The sequence below is a fragment of the Prionailurus bengalensis genome, chromosome A2 (assembly GCF_016509475.1).
Source record: "Prionailurus bengalensis isolate Pbe53 chromosome A2, Fcat_Pben_1.1_paternal_pri, whole genome shotgun sequence".
In the NCBI taxonomy this organism is placed as follows: Eukaryota; Metazoa; Chordata; class Mammalia; order Carnivora; family Felidae; genus Prionailurus; species Prionailurus bengalensis.
The window spans coordinates 81,916,452-81,936,617 of NC_057348.1; the positions used below are offsets into that span (position 1 = coordinate 81,916,452).

The following is a 20,166-nucleotide window of genomic DNA, read 5'->3' on the forward strand; positions in this document are numbered from 1 at the left end:
TCAAAGATACTGAGAAAAATCATCAGGGCGTTTTACCAAAGATAACGAACTCGTTCTAGAATGTCAGATTGCAGTGGGCCTTAGGGAAAGTTAACAATGACCACGTCTGTACTCCAACCCGTGCCAGAGAATGCACACATGTGGAAACAAAGATTTTTCGCGCCGGCACAGAGCTAAAAGATTGTTCATTAGCTGGCAGTATGCTAACGGGTGATATGCTTGCATTTTTTTTTTCTTTTGACTCCTCCATAAGCCAAGAGTGGCTTGAAGGGTGTGCAGAGCTTTCTGATGTACAAAGTAAGGTCAATGGCCAGGTGTGTGTGTGTGTGGAAAGGGGCTCCTGGCTCATCCTCCTAGGATGGGAACTCTGGCCTGCTTGGGGACGGGGGTGGCTCTCTGAGGGCCCTAGCCTTTACTAGCCACTCACTTTGCAACAGTGTCTGCCTATGACCCAGCACTTTGGGACAGGTAAGAGCACCCACATGCTCCCAGAATTATCACGAAATCCTCCCCTCATCGTGAGTCTATATCCATTCATCTTGCCTTTCTCATGCACCCCAATATTTGGTGCCCACTTCATATTCACCCTCCACTAGAAAGGTCCAGCACCTGATTCTGTAGCCCCTGAGGCCCCACCCCTACCCCCAAAGAAAACAGAGTCCCTGCTGTTAGGACAATACCAATGAAGGCAGGAAGGGCCATGATGACCGTGCCCCTACTGTGACTGCTTGGATTGTTGCTGTGGCTGCTGTCCTGAATATGTTCTCCCTCTCAGCTTGTCATCGGCCTGCATCTAAATTCATAAATTCTCTCAACAAACTGCCCACCTCTCCCACTGATGTGGAAGCTGCCTGTGTACGTCTACCCCATAAATGCCAACATAACTTTCCTGAACAGCAGGAGACTGAGGGTTTACTTTGATTTTATCATTTGTGCCAAAGCCCTTCTTGGGAACCTCTGGTAGGAAAGCAGGTCTGGGGAAAGTAACAGGAAGCATGTACAAAGACAGGTGATAGCTCTTCAGTGACAACTGGATGTCAGGGCTCAGCCTTGGGCTGGGAAGCCCCAACCTGTCAACCCCAGTGCACATGACCACAGGGGCATCTTCACAGAGCAAGCACTTGCTGCGCTTGGAGTCAGACAGTGACCTGAGTCTCCTGTATCCTGTGCACACAGACCTCAGTGAGAGTCACAACAGAGCTAGACAAAGGCAGGAAATGCCTTGAACTTCCCAAATATACCAAAGTCTCCAGTTTTTGAGAAGTTTCTAACATGGTTTACAATATTCCATGTTTATCAATAACATGGAAACAAACATCTTTGTATACAAATATTTGTTAGAATGTTTTAAAGAATTTAAAATTCAATTGCCTGTTACAGATTACTGTCCCAGGCTCTGGTCTGCAAACCATTTTGTTTTCTTGGTTCCAATTTTAGGGTCTGAAAAAAAAGTACTTAATATTTTGGACAATGGGACAAAATGCTCAGGAAATTTGCTTATTCCCGCTTTAAATCAGGAAGGATATTGCTGGACCTCAGATAGAGGCTTCTAGGTTCTATCTCCTTCCAAGCAATGTTTGGCCTCCTGGGTCACTGGCTTTGGAAGGAAATGGCATTCCTTAATTACATTAACTAATATAAAGGAAATTTCTTCTTAAATTTTGGGAAACAATATTTTGGAAAAAAGAAATGTGGGCCAGACTAAAGGCCAGGGAATAAATAATCCAGGAACCCTATTTCCCAAGTTCTCAACTGGTTGAACATCCAGCATCCAGAAAGTAACTCTTTTTTCCACCTTCAGGGTGGTGAAATTTACATTTGTTTTCTCCATCTCTCCTGTCTTCTCTGATAAATTCAATAGAGACATCATATTTGTAGGAGATTGTAAAAGGCACAGCTTCGGGCCTGAATTTTGATGTTTCCCATGATGTTTCTAGTTTATTGGCTAGAGAATTCTGGGGACACTTCCAGCCTGAAGCCTCAGCAAAAAAAGGGCATACTCAGCTGGATTGGTGTGGCTTCCGCTGCTTTAATCCCAACCCCCAACCCCCAACCCAGGCTGCAGGGTGGCGGGGGGAGAAGACTGTGCTCCCAGAAGGTCAGCACGTGGGGATGAGGAGCTGGACCTCAGAGCTGTTCATTGGCTGCTCATATCTAGCTGTTCTGGGAGAGTGGGGGTGCTGACTCATGTCTGATGGAACAGACAGCCCATGTGAGTTCTGAGCAGCTAATGGAATGGAAAGATGACAGAGGTCTAGACAGCAACAGTGACATACTTAGTGCTTATTCTGAGCCAGGGCTAGTCTGAACACTTCCATGTACTAATTCATTTAACATTCAGAGCAGCCCATCAGCATGGGGACTAACATTATCTTCTCTTTACTGCCAAGGAAACTGTGGCCCAAAGGGTCATGTAACTTCCTCAAGGTCACACAGGTGGGCATTGATGAAGCAGGTTTTGAATCCAGGCATATACTTTAGGTGGTTCACCTCTCAAAGGCATAACAAAACAGCACTCTGTCTGCCAATGAAAAAGGCTCAGGAGCCATGAGAAAAACCATGATCATGTTCCTGGTCCTTGGGCTCAGGTAAGACACGAAGAGAGAAGTGACCCAAGCCCCATGATTGATTGTGACTCTTGAGTACCTGATCGTATCATGCTCTCCAGACTCATAGAGCCAAGGACCCTTGATATTCTGACAATGATATGTGACATGGGGGTGGCTCTTTACTATTCATGAGGCATTTAGCATTTCTGTTCAAAATTAGAGCTCAAAATTGTAACAGAAGTTAAGTATGAAGCAGCATTAGGTCCAGAAAGCTTTCAGGTGCATGCTGCAAATTATATATTGTAAACGCTGCAGGCCATCAGTGTAATAACTGCTCTTCCCACAGAACATGGGGGCAACTTGCATTTCAAACTCTTTAAATTGAAAGAAATAAATATGTGAGAAAAGAAGCCAGGAAGCATTATGAATATATTTCCACTCTCTAGGGTGATATAAAATAATATACCATTTTGAAAATGGCTAGAATTATTCTTTTGAGGTCAGTCTAATGTCACTTAGTAGGAGGAAAAATTCACATTAATTATAAGCACTTGTACCTGTTGTTTTCCAAATCTACCTATGCATGGGTTTATTTGCAATAGAAAAAGCATTTGTGGTTTCTCTATGTAATGAGTGCATGTGTGTGCACACACACATGCACACACACACACACACACACACACACACACTTCCCTCTACATTTAGCAATAATGCTGTCACACTTCGAATAAAGCTGAGACCTTAAATACATGTTTAACACTTTAACTGTGGTGGTACACTTTTTATTTTTATTCCAGTCCTTTAGGTTTCCTTCCCCAGTAAACAATCTGACTGACTGGAATAGCTACAAAAGCTCTCTGTGAACATTTTCCCCAAGTATAAATTATTAGAACGCTGTTTATATAATTCACAAAAATCTTTAGTCTTATGTCCTTTTAATCTTGGTGAATCTATTGTACTGACAGTATCCTGTTTTACTCTCTGCTTAAAGATTGGATTTATTTCTTCATCTTGTCATGAAGGGAAAGAGAAATAAAATTGCACTTTCAAATGTATATAATTTAGCTTCTGCAACATATTCGCTGAGGTTCAACACTTTTATAGTTTTCACTCCTGAATTTGTCAAAGGTAATTGTTTCTATTCAGTCCTGGTGGTGTTTTGATAACATTAACTGTATCATATAAAGTTCTTATCCATTCTTGGGGTGCGTGGGGGGCTCAGTTGGTTAAGGGTCCAACTTTGGCTCAGGTCACCATCTTGCAGTCCGTGAGTTCGAGCCCCACGTCAGACTCTATGCTGACAGCTCGGAGCCTGGAGCCTGCTTTGAATTCTGTGTCTCCCTCTATTTCTGCCCCTCCTTTACTTGTGCTCTATCTCTCTTTCTCTCTCTCAAAAATAAGTAAACATTAAAAAAAAGAAAGTTCTTATTCATTCTCAGTGATTTAATTTTTTGAGTATTGTTTGACGACTCCCCCTCCCCCATGTGCTGGAAACAACCACAGTTTGTAAGAATTTTAAGACTGCAACATGATTCAATTATTTTTTGTCTAAATGCTCTTGGTTTTGGTATTTCTATGTATAATATTTTGGACTAAATCACTTCAATATGAAAAAGAAGCAAATTTTCCTATTGTTTCTTCTGTCCTATCACCTGCCAGTGGCCGAGTGACTTCTGGAATGTGTTGCTAAAAGGAAAACCACCAAGAAGACTGAGAATCTATAAGATGACTGATTGCAAGAGAAATACAACCTCTGACTGTCACCTGTTGTACAGACCCACAGATTTGGAGAAACCCCAGGTGAAGTCACGTACAACTCCCTTTTCCACTGCTACTACCCTAGGAGAAGGTTCCAGTATCTCTGCACCCACAGGGCTGTTTACATGACCTTCTAACTGTGTTTCATGCTTTCACTCTTGCTCTCTTCCCCTGATTTCATTTTGCACAAAAGCAGACTTAAAAAATATAAATTGGATTTCTGTCCATTGCTTAACCCCCTCCAGGGTTCCCATGACTTGGGTTACAATCCAGACTTCTTCCCATGGGCGTGTGAAGCCCTGTGCAGCCTGGCTCCTGTCTTGGTCTCATGCCGCGCTCCCCTGTCCACTCCATCACAGCCACACTGGACTTCTACAGAGTTCTGGAATGCTGAACTCCTTCTAACCTCAAGGCTCCCTCCTGGACTGCTTTCCTCACAGATCTTTTGCATATCTAATTTCATCCTATCAAACAGGAGGCAGCTCCCTTCCCCTCACACCAACATCCCACACCACTTGGTTTGACTTTCTTCCCAGTTTAAAATGAATGAGTGAGGGTTTTTATGGGAGTTGTGGGGTCAGGGGAACATCAGGTATGATCTTGTATTCTTCCTGAGCCAAAGGTTCAGCAATGTTTGGCTAATCATGTGTTAAGATGCCTTATTTGTGCTCACAGCCCATAATTTTCCCACTGCACAAGACACCTATGACAGTCCTCTGATCTGCACGTCCAGTATCCCCACCACCAGAGCAAACGAACACAAGACCCTTTGTGCAAAGGCAAGTGAAGCCATCACTCACTGATAGTGGATCCAGACTCAGGTCTGTTCAGGGAGCTGATGATGACAAAGCCGAAGCCTTCGTTCTCTTTGCGGTGAATGACCACATCACTGGTCTGCAGGCTGTGGGAGGCGAAGCCTTCGGGCGGAGAGGCATTGCTACTGGGGGCGGCATGGTTGCTGTTGGTGTAGGCTGCGTAGTCACTGCGTGGAGAGCTGTGGTGGGTTGATACGGAGCCTGGACTCCTCCCGTTCTCTGGGCAGGGCTCCCCTGCAATACACATTGTACCCAAGTACTTGGTTATTTCACAAGGGTCTTGGAGAGTGCCTCTGCTATACTAGGTGCAGTTCTAGACATTAGCATTGTTACAAGACTGGTTGGTTGATTGCCTTCTAGTCCCAAGAGTGCAGGGCATGTGAAGGGCTACAAACTTAGCTACAAACCTAGCTGTGGAGCACCCAGGTCTAAGCCCCATTCCACCCTTGACAGCAAACACAGCTAACCCCCTCACTGGCTTCCTTTGTGCTGCTTGTAGTTTATATCTTCCTCTTGTTAAATCTGCAACCCTCCAAGACAATGCCTGGTTTCATATATTAAGGTTCTTAGTTGCATAATAATAACTGATCAAAGAAGATTATAAAACAAGTGGACAGTATTTTAAACTGCAGTATGCATAAGAATTACTTAAAGAACTTGTAACAACTGTGCATCTTCAGGGTCCACCTGTGGAAAGTGTTTTCAGTAAATTTAGGAAGATTGGGCACAGGAATCCAGATGAGGCTTCCAAGCCACCATTGAGCAAAGCTGCTGTAGGATATGGTAAGTGAGGCTTACCCCCATGTAAAGGGGGTGTCCATGTAAAGGAACCCATCATAATTTTACTAAAGAGCCACAGTTTTATTTAATTTTGTGATACTCTGTTAGCCTATAAGTGTTAATTCACTCCGCGCAGGTGGGAAACATCCTTCTTAAAGGGTCCTTCCCATACTTCACTTGCTCTAGGATCAATGTAACGATGATGTTATGATAAGGGACAATGAGTTTTGAATTTCTCAGGTAGGTGCTGGCGACGTTGTTCATTTATATTCTGTAGATACACTATTATCAGCCAGAAAAACCAAACCAATATTTCCATGAGAAAACAAGCTTATTTATAGGGAGAAATGATGGAAAGTTGGAAGCCAAGAGAAACTACTTTTTAAAAATGAAAGTTCATCTGTCATCCAGAAAGAATTCTGTCATTTTAATTTAAGACCTAGGATTTGGTATTCTGATGAAAACAACCGAAGCAGGTACTTAGAATATTGTAATTAGAAATAGGATGGTTTCATCCCCATCTTACAATTTGATTAGTGTGCTCAAAAGATGTTTACGGAGCAGAGAAATAGTAAGAAGGAAAGTAATCACAATTAATTATTTCTTTTTGGATCTCTAGATATGGTCTCCGTCTTAGGACTCTGGTAGGTGTCTCATATGGCAAGTTAAAAATAATGAGCAAAAATTCCAGTGAAGGCTTTTAACTTCATAAGCTGTGATTCCATTCTGAAAGGAAAAATAATTTCATTTTAAAAATCAAAATCACTTCAAAAATCAGGGAGAAAGAACACAGACTCTAAGAGATTTTTCGTTATACTGTAAAGAAAAAGGAGCTGCCTTTATTCATATACTCGGATTAAAAACAGCCTTACAAAAATGCATTCATTTCTTGTTTGTATTTGCAGAATGATTAAGACCTAGGCTGCTGCTTATTACCATTTGATATATTCGAATTTTTCTGTAAGATTTAATTAATCAGGTTTTAATTAAAGAAAACAAATGGATACTTTACGTCTGGAAGAAATGTACTGAGGTGATAAAAGAACGAAATGTCAACATCAAAGTCTTTCCCTCTTTTCCACCAGAATTTAAAAGTGCCTGTAAGATGTACCCTCCCCACCAGAAAATATCATCCAAAGACAAGCTGTTATTGTCTTGGTAAAGCACATGTCCTTTATCAGTCCTTGTGCAAGTTGGAAATAAAGTGATTAGAGATAGTCAGGAAGAAGAAAAACAATTATTAGGCTGCAACATTAAATTGAAAATCTCCTCGAGTTATTGGACCAAATCAGTAACTAAATGTCATAGGCAGTGACAAAAGAGATCTCATTTTCTGGCTGTCATATTTTTAGGGGGTTGAGGGCTGTACTTGTCAGGAGAGCGGCAACGAAGGAAAATGATCTGTCTTTGTAGTAAGTGGCTGGGAGTGGCTCTGCCATAGGGTCTAGAAGAACATCATGCACTAAGTCAGCATGATGGTCCCTGAGTAAGCGAAAGGGCCAATCCATTAATAGAATATGGTTCTATTGCTTTTGGACTTCTCTTTCAACCTCTAAAACAAAGTTCTTTGTCTTTAACAACATGAGCACATTTAAAGCCAGGGAGTTAAGAAGATTTCCAATGGTAGATTTTGAAGGACAGAATTGATTCTGTGTTATTTTTCTACTCAGCTGGTTCTAGATCCAAATGAGATTGTCTTCTTGCCAACAATCCTTTCTGGTATAGGGCACGGATAGCATTGTTTTAGAATAATACAGTGAATGTCACAAAGTGACCAAATACCATGTGCATTTTTTTTTTTTAATTCACTCACTTCCAGCATCTCTGACTCATCCTTCTGGCCCCCACACAAATGGGTATACAGAATTCAGTCAATTAGTATCTACTCAAGCCAAATAATTAATTTTTAGCTTGAGCCTTGGTCATACTGGAAATCATCACTGAGCTGACTGGAAGAGGTCCCCATTTGGGAAGGCAGCAATTGTTGGCAACGTCTTCCAGGTGAGGCAGTTTCCATGAGAACAGTCAACTGCTGGCCAGGGACTGCTCCTGGCCTCCAGACCCATCTGTTATTTGGGTTCAGTGCTGGTCTATCCTTTGCTTAGTAATTGTTAAAACTGGTTGCCAATGTTTTCAAAGAGATTTTTACAGAAATACAGATTTCTGGTTTCTCTTGAAATATCTAACAATTATCAGCTAGCGCTGGGTAGTGGTGGCTGCCTTCACAGGATCTGCGTTTGCAAGTCGCCCCAGTGCCGACCACCTCCCCCTTTCCCCCCAGTGTCTCCTGCAGATTCCTGAGTTACTCATTTACTCGTAGAGTGAGGAGTATGCAGAGCCAAAGGGACTTGTTCAACTGGAGTCCTTGTTCCCCTTCCAGATCACACTCTGGGTACCAGGACTCTAGGGTTCTGTAACCAATTGACCTTGTCTGATTCCAGAATGTGCCTGGGCCTCTTCTCAGGACCTCAGAAGGATGGCAGCACTGTACACGTCTTGTCTTGTCTTGTCTTGTCTTGTCTTGTCTTGAAATGTGGCTGAGGCAATGGGGTATGCTTGCACAGGCTGGAGTGTCCCCATGTATGTGCACCCCATGGGGCCTGCTGGAGCAGGGGGCTGTGCCCTGTCAATGCTAGGGGCGGGCCTGCCTGCAGACATTTCAGTTTGTGCACTCCTCCTCTATACTCTTCAAAGCAGACAACTTATTTAAATGGTGACCTGCTCATAGACAAAGAAGAAGCAAATGCATTTAGAATTCACAAAAAGTGTAGTAACCATGACCGGGGAATCCATTGGCATCCTAAACAATGGCTAAACTTTTCACCCAGCTTCCAAGGAAACCTTCCTTTTCTTGGCATTAAGCCAAACATTAGACTTTGCCTTGGATGTTAGAGAAAAGAGACTGATGGATAGCTTTAAGACGGACTCTAACATGTTTTGATTAAGTCATAAAACGTTCTTTCACATCAATTCTAGAGTGACACATTAGGAAATTCCTCAGAGACACCCTTCTCTCAGATGAATAATGTGTATTCAAAATAATTTGTCATTAGGTTGAACGTCTCAAAGCGGAGCTACTAAACATATAAATATTTGTACTTCCAGTGTAATAAAGCCACTCTTCTACTATCCTTGGAAAAAAACACAACAGCTAAACACTGGAGCTGGTGGCATGGACAAGATATCTTTCAAAACTAGTTTAAAGTGCAAGATCTGTGGTATAATTATCTGGTAAATAAAATTGGATGAATTACTGGATGTTTCTTCATTTACTCCACAATTTCTCCTTTTTGAGGATCTAGCTCATTGAAAACTCTGCCTTTCTATCTTTAGTGTGTACACTTTAAATATATTTTAATATGTGCTGCAGGTTTTTTGTGTTACTTTAATTTCTGGCCAATGTCATTAACCAGTTGGTATCTCTCCAAATAGATGTGGTTTTCTCTTGAGCATGAACTTGGAGCCAGTGCCCGGCATCTTCTGAGGAGGGGCAGGATGTTTGTATAAGCCGAGGCAAGCATAACGATAAAGGCTTTAACCCTTATGACCTCTCCTCTTCCCAGCCCCTGATACCTCCACTCTCTTTAGGCAGGAAGGGAAAAATCCGCCTCTCTTCTCATTCACTCAATCTGTCTCTTCACAAGCTGATTGCTCACTTCCCTTCAGCTCTGAACCATCTTCTCGAAAGCCAGCCTTGCACCTCCCACTGCTTTTGCTTAGGAAAGCATAATAATAATGATAACAGCCCTTGAAAAGGCATCTCCACTGTCATATCCATTTGTAGCTGTCCCTTCTCGCTGTTGGAGAAACAGCAGCTCTGAGGAAAGGCTGTCTTTCTATGCTTTTAAAAAATCTGTTCCAACCTATTTCTAGGCGTTTACTTTACTATCAGAGTATCCTTTCCTGAACTTAATCATTTTCAATACTGATGAAGCTTTCAAGGAAGAGTGAGCCAAATTAACTTGCAAACTCTCCTGGTGTGAATGAGCAGTCTGCAGCAGAGCATTTTCAAAAATTAAATGCACTTGAAATGCACTCGAAAGCCTAATGAGTAGAGTTGGTAAGAACTGCAGCAAGGAGCATCTTCACAAAAGTCACATGATCTGCAAATTGCAAGAATACATTTTTGCAGCATTTGGCATACACTCCAATAGCTTGGGTTGATTAGAACAAAATTTAATTTGCCATAATCAGCTGGTGGCAAGGGGAGCATGAAATTATGTTGGTGCATCAGTTTTGCACTTTGCAGTATATTTTCTTGTAAATCAGGTATCTTTTAAATTTATCTTTGGGTCACAGAACATATAGCTCAGCAAACTTTTTATTAAAAATCACTCTTAGTGAGAGAGACAGTTAAATGTTAACCAAGCAAACACTGTCATCCTCCTGGCATCTTGCCCAAGGATACGGCATAATTCAAGGTGTTTTACTTCTTTGGGTCAAGTGGTATGCCATGAATTTCTGAAGATGAATGTCATTTCGTAGCAAAACCTCCATACCATACAAGATATATAGCAGTCTCTACTGGTGAGGGCTGACAATTCTTCTGACTCGCCCTTTTAAATGATTGCCCTTGATCAAAGTCTAGTTTTTAGAAGACTCGAATAGAAACGGGGACTTTTAGTTCAATTACTGTCTTATCTTCCCTAGTCACTCACAGCTTGTGATTAGTTGGTGTCCCCCACCACTTTTTAAAATTCAGATGTGTTATAGTAATAACACATATGGAAGACTCCTTATGTTACCGAGTGACATTTGCTAAAGGTTGGTCTCGCGTTTTGAACTCACTGGGGGTGGGCTGGGCGGGGGCCTGAGGTGGCAACAAGCACTGGCTGGGGAGCTAAGAGCCTCTGCATTATCACTGACTCGCTGAAGACTTCGGGGAAGCTACTGAACCTCTGGGACTCGGTTTCCTCATCTGTAAACATGAGTGAGCTCACGCCACTCAGGTCCCTCCTAATCTTTCTGAGGAGGGCCAAGGGGCTGAGCAGAGAGGCCGGTGGTCACGAGGGCAGAAGGTGACAGAACATCGTCGGTGCTGTTCCTCTTGTAATTCACAGGACAAAGCACAGGCAATTTGGGACCCCATTCCCAACAGTACTGAGTGCTTAGATTACAAAAAATAGTTGATGTTTGTAACAGACATATTCATAAAAATATAAATCTTTTTTGGGGGGACTGAGATGGTGGAGAGAGATGAACTGAATCCTGTTATGAGTGTGAAGAGTGACTGTTGAAAGTTAAGTCTTTGGTGTGTTCTTTTATGAAGCTGAGACATGGTTGTAAAGGGAATAACTGCTTCTGATTGATCGGTTTCATAAGTTTGGAATTAAATGAATTGCGTTTTCTAAGAGTGACGTACCACTGTATTTTTGTCATAGTTTTATTGTTACCTTTTATCAGGCTCTACAACGGAGGCTAATTTTCCATCCTAGTTGCCTTATTATGGTATCAAAATGCTGTGGTTCTTCGTTTGTAAACACAATGAGGAACATTTTCAAAAGCTGTGTTTTTTCCACTGCTGTAATGTTCCTTTTATAACGAGCATCCACCAAAGAGCAAAGAGCATACACATCTCAAATTAGCCCCAGGCTTTGCTAGAAATTTTTAATGACTACACTGAAAACATAGGCCTGAAAGACTGCTTGGAATTATACTACTGGGGTGAAAATCTGCACTTTCAAAATCACAGTTACATTTGGAATATCTAGGGTGACTTTTTTCCGTGTGTAAAATAGACACTGACTTAAAATTTGGTTTCAAGTGTCCTTACCCTGTCCCACAAAAGCATTTCAGCACCTAATCCCCAACCCTAACCGCTGGCTTTAGTCACACACCTCCACATAGCACCTTCCTTCTCACAGTGAGGTTGACCTGCCCGTTCCGAGCTGCATGGTGCATAAGGTCGATGACATAGCGGTGGGTCTTGCCAGCCACTGGAATCCCGTCGACATAGACCAGCTCGTCTCCTGGGTGTAGGCGGCCGTCTCTGTCGGCTGAACCCATGGCAATGACAGCGCCAATCAAAATCTAGAGACGCGGTGAGAAGGGAAGGATATTTACATTTCAACTTTTCCTCCCATATCTATGTATATATAATTTATGTAAATACATAGTAATAATAGACAATAGATGATAGTAACTGATAGTAATAATAGTCATAGGTAATAATATCATTTATAGATCTAATTTCTGTATATATATGTACAACTTGGTGTAAAGTTTTATTTCCACCTTCTACCCCTTACTCCAAACCTGAGCATGTACTTGAAAACTGAAAAATGAGGGGCTGCAGGGTTTCTTTCTTACTCTTCCAGTTTGCTAACTCCTTCTAGAGAAATTAACATTTTGAACTTGCTGCATTTGCTTCCTGGCCCACTAGTCATCACCCTTAAGGAAAATTCTAACCCCAAATAACCTGATGTTATTGGCTACCGTTCGTGAAACAAGTTGGGAATTGAATCTTGGTTCCACTTCTTATTTGTGTGGCCTTGGGCAAGTCTTAACCTCTGTGAGCCTCAGTTTCTTCACATGCAAAATGGGCAAGTAAAGTAATGGGGGCTACTTTACAGAGTTGTTGGGAGAATTGAATGAAATGATGCACGTGACGCATTTAACTTTGCTTGAGGCAGATAGTGAGTGCTCCAAAAATGTCAGGGAAACTAGCTGCTTGTGCATATTATGAAACTGATACAGGTTCAAAACGTTTTTGTTTTTTGCTTTGCTTTGAAAGGCTGGAGATAAGGAGAAAATAAAAACAAAGCAAAACTCGTAGTTGGCTTTTCTGGCCATTTGATTTTAGAAAAGTCTCAGTCAAACCTCCTCCCAGTTTTTGCTCCATTCCTTTGAATACTTCCTTAGAGCATTGTCCCCTGCACAAAGAACACCCCCGGTTCTGCCTGTCACTGGAAATACTTCTGATGTTTAGGTGACTATCATACCCGGAAATGGGGAGGTACACATCTGGGAAACGTGTGAATTGTAATTCCCTGAACGAGTAATCATAATAAAAGGCATAACATAAGGTTTCCCTCTTCCCATTTGAAACATTTAGGTTAGTATCCATCAGCAAGGCTTTATTTTCTCTGTCATTGAAAAGGCATAGTACTAAATATTTTAGTTTTGCTATTTAACCTACAGATAAATTTTCCAATACATGGACAATGGACATGCTTTTTCTTTTTCCAAGTGGCTTAGCCATACAGCTCTGAAGGCAGTTGTTACCCTTAGCCTGATAATATTACAGAGACTGTAGTCTAAGTTTTATTTTAAGTCTTTATAAAATGATCCCTTGCTCATAGACTATTTCTTTCAGGCACAATGATTACTTCCAAATTGCCGATCTGTGGATCCCAGCTAATTTGGAGAGTTGCTGCTATGTGATCTGCAGGCTTACAGGTCTTCAGGTGTGGAAGCAGACAGATTCTTACTTGGTCACACTGCTCAGTGTGGCCTGTTAACATGGCAACCAGGTCTGAATGCCCAGGACTTCTCAGGTATATGGAAAATTAGAGTCTGAAGAGTATTCTCTTTTCCCTGAGGACTTCACAGCCTTCGTCCACTGAATTTTATCCATAGGAATAAAAAGTCCTTTATGACTACAGCTGCTTTTCCCCTATTCCTGGGGAGGGGGTGGGGGTAGATTTGCTTCCATGTGGAATTATTTGTGCTCTGATCGGTGATTCATTACTGCTATCACAAGGAAAACCACACGTATCCTGCCTTAGATTGGCTGCATAGTGTGGTTCCTCCCCTAGGACACTCTGCACCCATTTGCTATAGGCCAGTAGTCGGGCACGCTTCTGACATTCTCCATTCCCCTTATTGTCATGCCAACCTGAATTTAGGAGTTTCTTTCTAAAGATGTTCCAATCTATTCTTCATAAGACTCAACCTGTTAAGAAGCCCTTCAAAGATTTGCTAAGTGCTTTGTACAAAAGCCAGTTAAAATGAATGTTTATGTTTGCCCACAGCCCCTTGAAAAGCTGCATTTAGCTGGGTTAGTCCCTCAAAATGCTTCAACCTTTAGATTTCCTACATGCCTTAGTGAGAGAGTTTATAGCTAGTTACAGAGAAAAAATGGCTCATGAACTCCTTGGCTGGTAATTATCAACTTTAAGCTATAGTTCTGATTCTAACTGATGAAAGTGAGCCAAAATATAGGTTACAACTGAGAGATCCAGGGCTGCAATTGGGCCCTCGACAAAAATAGTAAAAACAAAATTTCACTTTGGAAAAAAAAAAAACCAACCCAAAATGTCACATTGGAAAATTCCCATTCCTCCCTTGCTGTAAGCAGACAGCAAAGATATAAAGATACTCCTGAAGTTATCTTCTGTGTTACTAGGTGATACTAGTATAGTATCATCCATTAAAAGGACAATCCCAGTAGGGGCGCTGGGGTGCCTCAGTCGGTTAAGCATTAAAGTGTCCGACTTCGGCTCAAGTCATGATCTAATGGTTCACGAATTTGAGCCCTGCATCTGGCTTTCTGCTGTCGGCACAGAGACCGTTGGGGATCCTGTTCCACCCCCACCCCTCCCCCACTCGTGCTCTCTCTCTTTCAAAACATAAACGTTTAAAAAAAAAGAAAAATCCCAGTAAAACATCTGCTTTTCAGCTGCATTGCTGTGATATGAGTACCCTTCTTACTAATTAATTTATCTACCAAATATTTATTGAACCCATGGGCCCTTCTAGGTGTTAGAAATTCATCAGTGAACAATAAATACAAATCCCTACCATATAGAACTTCTTTTTTTATGGTTAGACAATGAGAAGTGTGTGTAGTAAGTGCGTAAATTATGTTGCATGCTAGCAGGCACGTCCCGTGGAAAAAAGAGAGCAGGTTGGGATGGTAGATGGGTGTCAGTCATGTGGCCGTGGTGATGTGAGAGCTGGTTAGGGCAGGCATCCTTGAGAAGTCGACATTTGAACAAAGACATTTTATCAAGTCTTACATGGTTATTTCCAAATAAGTGGTATATTCAACATAATACTTCAATATAATTTATTGTATAGTATTATGTTGTTATTATATACATATATACTATTACATAACTACATTATATAATCCATCCTCTACCTTGTTTCAAACAGAGGTTGACATAAACTATTAAACAAGCTTGAATTGCACTGAGTGTGGTGTGCTGGAGCAGGCACTGAGTCGCATGCCCATTAGCTAAATACATTAGTCACATTCGCTCCATTCATCAGTAACTGCTGCCTTTGCTGGGGAGAGACTGACCACACACACTGTCACTGCTTCCGGCTCTCATGGGGCTGTTGTTCCTTTGCCTTTGGCCGTTTTGCACCTTTGTGCATTATATTTCACTGCAGATACAGAGCTAGCTCTATGTATCTCTATTCAGGAAAACAACCAACACAACTTATTTTTTTCCTTTTAATTCAAATATGTTTTGTATGCTCCAGCCATTCTATTAGTTTATTTCCTGTCTGCCACCGTCACTGCAGGGACTAGATGATCTATGATTCCTTCTTGCACTGTAGTTCATACTAGCTTTTCAATGTATAGACATTCTAACGTATGCTTAGGCTGTCGAGAACATGCCTTGGGACATCTGATCCTTTAATCAAGTAGTTCTAACATTTTAGGGTGCATACCGATTACCTGGTGAGCTTATTAAAACACAGAGTTGGGAACTACCTGCAAGAGTCTGATTCTGCAGCCTGGGGTGGAACCTGAGATTCCACATGTTTAACAAGCTCCCAAGAGAGGCTGGAAGCTTCAGTTTGTAGCTCTGTCACACTCTTACTAACGAGATTCTGAGTATTCTCACTTGGTCCAATGGGTATGGTCACTGGTCACTTCTAAGTCTGCTGAAGGACTCTCCTGCCAGTGCCTGGCCTGAGCTCCTTGACACATCACACTGATCACTCTGCAGGTCTATTGAGGGACTCCCTCACCCCAAGCACATGGTCTGGGCTCACCGGCCCATCAGGCTACATTTTCTTTCCAGTCTTGCTTTCCAAGGGCTACACTGGCCTCTGAGCCTTCCCAACCAACACTGGTCTCACACCACGCACACCTCTGTCGAGCCTCACTGGATCCTTCAGCCTGTGTAGACCCACTCATAAGTTTTCTCATTGCACTTGGAGGAGTTCTTTATCTTGTCTCTAGTGCTTTGGCCCTGAAGGAAGAGGATTGTGGCCAAAGAGCTCGAAAAAGACTGCCCCCTGACTCCATATACAACTGACCCATGGTCTTATCTTTCCAAGTGACTTCTCTAAAGAACAAAAGAATCACAATAATAACTCCATAACTCTACTTTATCTTACAGGCTATGAGGGCATGGAACAAAACAGAGTATTTGATATGAAATAATAGTGGTTCACATTCAAGTGGCTGAAATCCCAGTGAGCCAGGGGAAAACACACACACACACACACACACACACACGAAAATGCAAGCAAATAACTAAGAAACAAACAAAACCAAAATCATATGTGCAGGCCTTTTAATTCCTTTAATTCCTTCCTGCTCTACCTAATGCCAAGTCCAGCCCCAGTAGGTCTGATCTGCAATAATTATAGCCTGGGACAACTTGACAATGTGGCCAGAAGATTTCAGGCTCTTGCCTTCCAAAACTTCTCCACAAGTTTGCACAGACTCCCTGACCAAGGAGTATGTCTAGCATTACCTCTTTCTTTCTACAAACAGTTTTTCTCCATTGCAGCATTTTCTAAGTCTTTCCACCTTGATGCCTTCCCATCTCTTTTCAGCTCACAGCTGGAAATCTCATTTTTGTTCCTTTCTGGCAATTTTTCATTTCTTTCTATTTCTATTGTTATTTAACTGTGAAAAGTATTTCCTCTTGCAGGAAAAAATGCCCATATGCTTTGTTGGAGCTGGACTCCTGCTGTTCATTATTTGCCAAAAGCTATGTTGTCGTGTTTAATGTGCACCCTGAGATGTCAGTACCATTTCATATATATGGAGGCAGAAACCTGTTTGATGTAATTTATGAGACCTCCTGTGGCTGGGGACCAAGTCACCTCATGAGTCTCTTCTTTTGTAGCACATCAGCAATTAAATGAGGCCAGCACATTTTGTTTATATATTATCTCTGGGCTTAACCATGGAGGAAAGCAGGAAGGAAAGGCTTATGGGAAATCTTTACAGTAGAATCACTCTTCCTGACATGATCTTTCTGAGGTGCAACATTCTGGTTTTTCAGGGCATTACTTTCTGGCTTTGCTTGCTTTAGGAAGATTTAGGCTTCTACTTTAATGGCTTAAATGTCAAAATTGTAACTCGCAGCCTGCATGTGTCTTAAATCAGTCAAGTGAAAGAATAAACCAGAATAGATCTAAATAAACCCAATGGGGATAACAGGCAATCTATGTCATCTGAGGAGGCTTATCACAGATCCTGGATGCCTGCCCACTGGATGGGAGAGAGGACTCTGGAGTCAAAGCCAATGTTCAGCAGGGTTGAGAATCTGGGAGCCAGTGCACTGACTAGGTGGAAAGCTGTCCTGAGGCCAGGTGGTGACCATGGCTGCATTAACACACCTGAGTTTCATTTTGAGCAACATGTGTTCCATTTGGGCAACAATTCTATTGCTTCTGTGCCAGGCAAATTTCAGCCAAACTCTTCCCTTCTTGAGCCAGCTGAGACCAGGCCTAGGCCTTCCCTGTGAACTGTCATGCAGTCCTTTCTCCCCCTGGGGAGGCAGAGACTGTTGAGGAAAATATTTCCTGAGTGTGGTGCTAGTTTACCTGCAAAGCAGACAAAGCATGAGCCTGTGTGTGTGCGGGGGAGGGGTTCGAGCAAAGTGAGAATTTTACATTTCAAAGACTGTATTGAAGTAAGCATCATGGAAAGAGCTGGAACTTTATTTCCCTTACATTCATTTCATAGTTTAATCTCTTATTTGTATTTATATATAAAGGAAGGAAACTGATCACATGTTCAGTGCTTAGGGCTTGTAAAAACCATGATCTGGCCCTGACTGAAGATTCCTTTGGTACAAAATATTCACCTTTAAATCCAGTCCTCTGGGGTTGGGAATCTCAAAGACAGTAGACTAAATGAGCAACACAGGCAAAAGGGGGTCTTGGGAGCTGTGGCCATGTTCAGTCTAAAAGGGACCACGACATAGCTCCAGCCAGTTGTTGTTGTGGAGAAAGATAAGCCTAATGTTGCTAGATCTATCTTTCAAGGAATTATGGAAATCTGAATTTTTAAAAATGTGAAATTAGCTGTTTTTCCACAATTTTAAAGCACTGGGTTGAACAAAGCATGTTGTAGGGTTACCAGGACACCATCCCTGGACTAGGCTATTTTAATTCTATATCCAGGACTAGGCCGTTTTAATTCTACAGAGCCCATAGGATCTAGAGGCCTCAGAAAATATAAATTCCAGATTTTTTTTTTTTTCTGAGACGTTCAGGTGAGGATTTGGCTGGGTGAAGAGGGCTCTCTTCAGTTTCATTTAGCAAATATCTATTATACCAGGCTCTGTGCTAGGCTTGGAAGACATAGACACATCAAAACATGGTCCTTGCCTTCAAGGAATTCCCAGATTGGTAAGCGGAAAAAAGTATGTTAGTCAGTGCATTCTGGAACAAATATGAACCTCGTCTTTCTGGCAGAGACCCCTTGGGTTGGTAAGTTTGAAGCATTATGTTAGAAAAAGTATAATGAATTTTAATGGATTTACCCTTAAATGCTCTACAAAAGTCTCAGTATCCCTCACAATGCTATAAAGATCAACTTAAAGTGCCATTACTTCCTTAACTTAGTATCTTTTAAACATATGGGTGTACAATAAAGAATTTAGTCTGAGCCTCAGGAAAGAGGTCTGGCCTTTCCTGAAATGTAACCTTCAGACTATTGCAACAGGAGTATCTTTGCTGTTCATGGTGAACCCCTTGTACTGAACCTGAGAGTTTATGCTAATGAGGAGACTCATGGTGAGTACCTGTTACTTTATGCTAAAGGAGATGATTCAGGGTGGAGCCAGCCACACCTACAGTCTTAGGGTGGGGGCTGACTATACCAGAATGAATAGCCACATAATTAGAGGACCGGGACTTTGAATCTTGTGACATCGACCTGATCTCTGGGAAGGAGAGGGGCTAGAGATTGAGCTCAATCACCTCAATGACTCAGTCACTCCTACTCCAATAAAAACTCTGGACACCAAAACTTGGGTGAGCATCCCTGGTTGGCAATCCTCTGTGCATCCATGCTGGGAGGATAACCTGTCCTTGAGGATGATGAAGGTTTTGCATGTGGAACCCTTCCAGACTTTGTCTTATGTGCCCCCCCCCTTTTTTTTCTGGTTGGTCCTAATATGTACCCTTTCACTATAAAACTAATCATAAGTACAGTGTTTTCCTGAGTTCTATGAGTTATTCTAGTGAATTATCAAATCTGAAGGAGGCCATGGGACCCTTAAATTTGCAGCTAGTGTCTGAAGTGAGGGACATTCTTCCCTCAGACTTTTTAGTTATTGCAGTTGTTGTCAGGCATATGGGGCAGATTTGGCTTTCTTGAGGACTGTGACCTTGACCTCCAGTTTGGCTAATGGCACACCATTCATCTATAGGGCACTAATGGAGAATAAAAAGGGGAAGACGAAGTCCCTGCTTAGGAGGAATTTTAAATCCTGTTGATCAAACTAAATAGGGAGACATATGAGCAGGTTAGAGAATAATCCTGAAGGAAGCTAAGTCAGACAAATACCCTGTGGAAGCGAGGAGGCTAAATATTTACATATGTGAAGGAACTGGATACTATTGTTGGTTCTGTCTATATAAAGCAAGATGAATTATAGAGAAGAGTGAGGATGTCTCCTGACCAGATGACTGAGGATTCCTCAGAAACTGAGAACCACGTGGCAAATAGAAGGAGAACAAGTCTGTGAAAGGGAGCAGAATGTAAGTGAGATTTGTTCTTTCTACCCATGATATGAGATCCTTAATTTAATCTCTGGATAAATAAAAGTCCAAAATTATTTGAGCCCTGTATTTTACCGTGGCACTCTCTTCCTTCAAAACACTAGTAGGGAAGTCCAGATAACCCTCATTGGTAAATTCACTTTCACATCTTTTCTCATAAAGCTTTCTCTCTATTGAGAGAGCACTATAATCCTCATTTTACAGATGAGGAAACTGAGGCTTACAGCTTAACTCCCTTTCACGAGCTGGGATCGGGTTAAGGCACTTGAGCTGGAATGGGGTGTTATTAATTCAAACCTCTCATGAATCTGACTTAGCCATATTGGGTACCATTT

At 41.9% G+C, this 20,166-nt stretch overlaps 1 protein-coding gene across 5 annotated transcripts in view; it reads right to left on the bottom strand.

Annotated features, from left to right (window-relative positions):
* MAGI2 (membrane associated guanylate kinase, WW and PDZ domain containing 2) overlaps positions 1 to 20,166 on the bottom strand; it is a 1,357,364-nt gene that overhangs the window by 146,922 nt on the left and 1,190,276 nt on the right. For all 5 annotated transcript variants that reach the window (XM_043588690.1, XM_043588689.1, XM_043588693.1 and 2 more), the window contains 2 exons: positions 11,740 to 11,932; positions 5,108 to 5,356 (listed from right to left, as the gene is read on the bottom strand). In XM_043588690.1, the coding sequence (XP_043444625.1) occupies positions 5,108 to 5,356; positions 11,740 to 11,932 (442 nt within the window). The remainder of the gene's footprint in view (positions 1 to 5,107; positions 5,357 to 11,739; positions 11,933 to 20,166) is intronic.